The sequence below is a fragment of the Helianthus annuus genome, chromosome 9 (genome assembly GCF_002127325.2).
Source record: "Helianthus annuus cultivar XRQ/B chromosome 9, HanXRQr2.0-SUNRISE, whole genome shotgun sequence".
In the NCBI taxonomy this organism is placed as follows: Eukaryota; Viridiplantae; Streptophyta; class Magnoliopsida; order Asterales; family Asteraceae; genus Helianthus; species Helianthus annuus.
The window spans coordinates 122,190,694-122,194,056 of record NC_035441.2 but is presented as its reverse complement, the minus strand read 5'-3'; the positions used below and the strand labels follow the sequence as shown (position 1 = coordinate 122,194,056).

At 39.7% G+C, this 3,363-nt stretch overlaps 1 protein-coding gene across 1 annotated transcript; it reads right to left on the bottom strand.

Annotated features, from left to right (window-relative positions):
- Window positions 1-643: 643 nt before the first annotated feature.
- LOC110876241 (protein FAR1-RELATED SEQUENCE 5-like) lies at window positions 644-2,714 on the bottom strand. Its single transcript, XM_022124419.1, has 6 exons — window positions 2,597-2,714; window positions 2,413-2,511; window positions 1,513-2,302; window positions 1,145-1,403; window positions 859-1,032; window positions 644-718 (listed from the first exon to the last, which is right to left on the bottom strand). Exons 1-6 carry the CDS (start codon window positions 2,712-2,714, stop codon window positions 644-646), a joined length of 1,515 nt encoding a protein of 504 aa, XP_021980111.1.
- Window positions 2,715-3,363: the final 649 nt, after the last annotated feature.

The window sequence follows — 3,363 nt, the reverse complement described above, 5'->3', positions numbered from 1 at the left end:
TTCATTTTCAGTTGTTGACAAAGGTTGCTTGGAAAGAACATTGATCTTGAAATCCCTGAGTTGGTCAACCAATTTTGCCAACGCATCCTCATCGGTTCTGGCAACATCAACGCATTAAGTAACGAGGTCGAGGATTTCATTCCGCATAACGGACGGTGCGTGTGGGTTGACTCCGTATCGACTGGAAATTGAAAAAACATGTTTGGGGAGGGCATCTCGACGCCACCTATCGTTTATGTATTGTGGTGGAATCCTTTCAACATTTTTCAAGCGATAGACGCAAAAGACATGGCGACACAGATATCCGATACGTGTGAAATTCCTGCATGAGCAACTGGCCGATTGGTCTACAGTGTTATACGTAACCTGTTTTGAACATAGACAGCAAAAAAGAAAAGCCCTTTAGATGTAACATATGATAGAGGATGGGTAATAATGAAATTGCCTAACATGTGTTACCTGATAGACGTTTGTGATGTTGTTCCTTTTATCCAAATGAGTGACGTCTATCAGAAGACTGGAATCACTGGTCTCGGTTTGGTTTGTGATGTAGCATAAAAACTTCCCTTTAATTATCTCTTTTTGAACTTGCGCGAAAACAGCGTTTGTGTAAATGGCGAACGCGTGCTGTTCTATCGCTAAATCAGTATTGCCAGTGAACATTGTGGATGAGGTTTTGTACTCCGAAACACGTTGACGATATCGTTGGCTGTCTACCCTATTTTCAAAGCACATCATAAATTGTACAAGGGTGTTTGCGCTTGTTGAGTTAACCTTGAAGGCGGCGTTAGAGCTTTCGCAGCGGGAGGTGGTCTTCATCAAGCAACACATGGGCAGTTCCCTGAAGTAGGCTGGTACCCAGAGATGTTTGATGTTGTACATGTCGTTCAACCAGCTATGGTCTTGAAGCCCAAATGTTTGTAGGAGGTCATTCCAGCGGGACTCAAACGTTTCAGGTTTGATATAAACATTCCAAACCAACCGGTGAATGCAGGACCGAAGATCAGTGTTATCGAGCACGTCGGCAGAGATCTGAAAAATTTAATAGTTATAACACGAGTTAGATTAAAACAGTTTGAGAAGACATATAAAAATTGTGTTATGTTGAATAACACATGTTAAGGGCTAACAAACTTCTGTATACCTTGGAGGGTAGTTTTTTCATTATATGCCACATGCATAGACGGTGTCGTGATTCGGTAAAGACCATAGGAACAGCTTGTAGCATGGATGGGTCTTGATCACTCAGCACGAGAGTTGGTTGAGTACCGTGTGCCTTCAAGAAAGCCTTAAGCAACCACACGTAAGATTCAATGGACTCGGTTGATATCAAACCCGCTCCAAATGTAACACATTGGAAATGATGATCCACACCCGTGAATGGCACAAAAACCATCTTGTACCTATGAACAAAAAATTGATTTGATGTTAACAATATGTAAAACTTTTTGGGGTTAAGATTGGATACTTGGGGATCAGGCCTAACATATGTTAAGGGGGGGGGGGACTAACCTGTTTGTGCTGTAAGTTGCGTCAAACGCTAGGACATCGCCAAAAGCTTGGTAGTTTAGCTTTGAAATCTCATCAGCCCAGAATACAGAGGACAACTTTCCATTTGATACAGTGTAATCAAAAAAGAAGTTGGGTAGGTTGTCAAAACGCTCACGCAGGCGTTCAAGGAAAACTTGTGCGTCGCGTTCACCAATAAAAATTCGCAACTGGTGGCTAAAGTTTTTAAAATCGACCAGCGTCCCATTGACATTGTGATGCCCTCCTTTTAAAGCTACAAGACATCTATAAGCTCTCATTGGTCCGATGCGGTTTAGACTCATGTTATGAATGAATTGTTTCGTGGAGAATGACAGTTTCCGTGATATCTTGCTAAGATCACGGTTGTAACTCTCAACAAGTTCATGATTATGAATATCATTGAAACTCAGAACTGTGTATGAATCGTTCGAGATCGAGACTAGTATGCTTGCCTTACAGTCACACCATGTGAAGGTGGTCCTCCGGTGCTTAACAGAAGATTCATCTAGGGTGTCAAAAGTCCTCTTTGGTTGTGGTTTTCCATATTTTGAGCATCGGAGATACTTGTGTGTGGGAATTCCATTCCAGACTTTAGTTTGCCCCTTTTTTACAGAAAAACCTGCTTCAAACGCATAAAGTTCATACATGGAAAGAACATCCGCAAAGGTTGGATAAGATTTCCCACACACTGGTATGAACTTATCAGCGACGTTAGGAATCCAGTAACGGGTTCCCTGAGGGGTATCAAAAACAAAGTATGGATTCGAAGGCCCTGTACCATAAAACGAAAAAAGTTAGGAATCTGCTATACATGGCATGACAAAAAAGGTTATGAATCTGTGATATGAGAATAAAGTGGGCTCCCATTGTGCATTGTACAACCGTCTAACTGGCCGCGTGATGATTCAGCAAACATAGAAGGACCATGAGATGATCCAGAAACAGCAACAGTCATGGGCTGCATCTGGGAATCTTGGGATGCTACATGTGAACATTATGGAATATGTTTGAACAATGCCATATCTGGGGAAGAAAAAAACAAAACCAGTGTATAGAAAAAACAAACCTTCTTCATTATCCATAACCTGGTCATCATTAAACGCGTTGTTCATGAAATTGTTGGATACCACAACATCCGGGGATCTAACAGGGGCTTCAGATGACCGAGAACAATCAACATGCATATAAGTGTATACAGAAGCTTCGAATGGAACAAGTGAACATGGCCATGCAGTATAGTTTGGATTATTAGATTAAAAAGTTGTAAAAGACAAAAAAAAAACAGAACTTCTAGAACAGTTAATTGACATATATGGACAAACCTGGAGCATTAAATTCCTCATCATTTTGGAACTCGCTGCAAAAGAACCGGTTTGGGAAACTACGGACCGGCGACATTAATTCTGAGGTTGGTGGATTTGTCTCCATGGATATTAATGGAGTTACTTGCTAATTTGGAGTAAAAGTGAAATGGGGTTTCTCTGATGAATGATGAAGAAGATATAAAGGAAAATATGAAAAAGAAATATGGGGGAGGGTGAATGGTACGATTTGATGGGCAATTAATGAACATGTCAATTCATATTGGGGATAGTTCTTGGGGGTTAATGTAATTAACTAATATAACCTTGATGTCAAAAGTAATAGAAAGGGATCTTTGGAACGTGGCAAAATGTAAGCCACATATATAGTTTGCTAAGTTTTCTAACATAATGGGGTTTCTTACTAAGCATTATCCTATATATATATATATATATATATATATATATATATATATATATATATATATATATATATATGCGGATTAAACACCAAAAATTAAACACTAAAAAA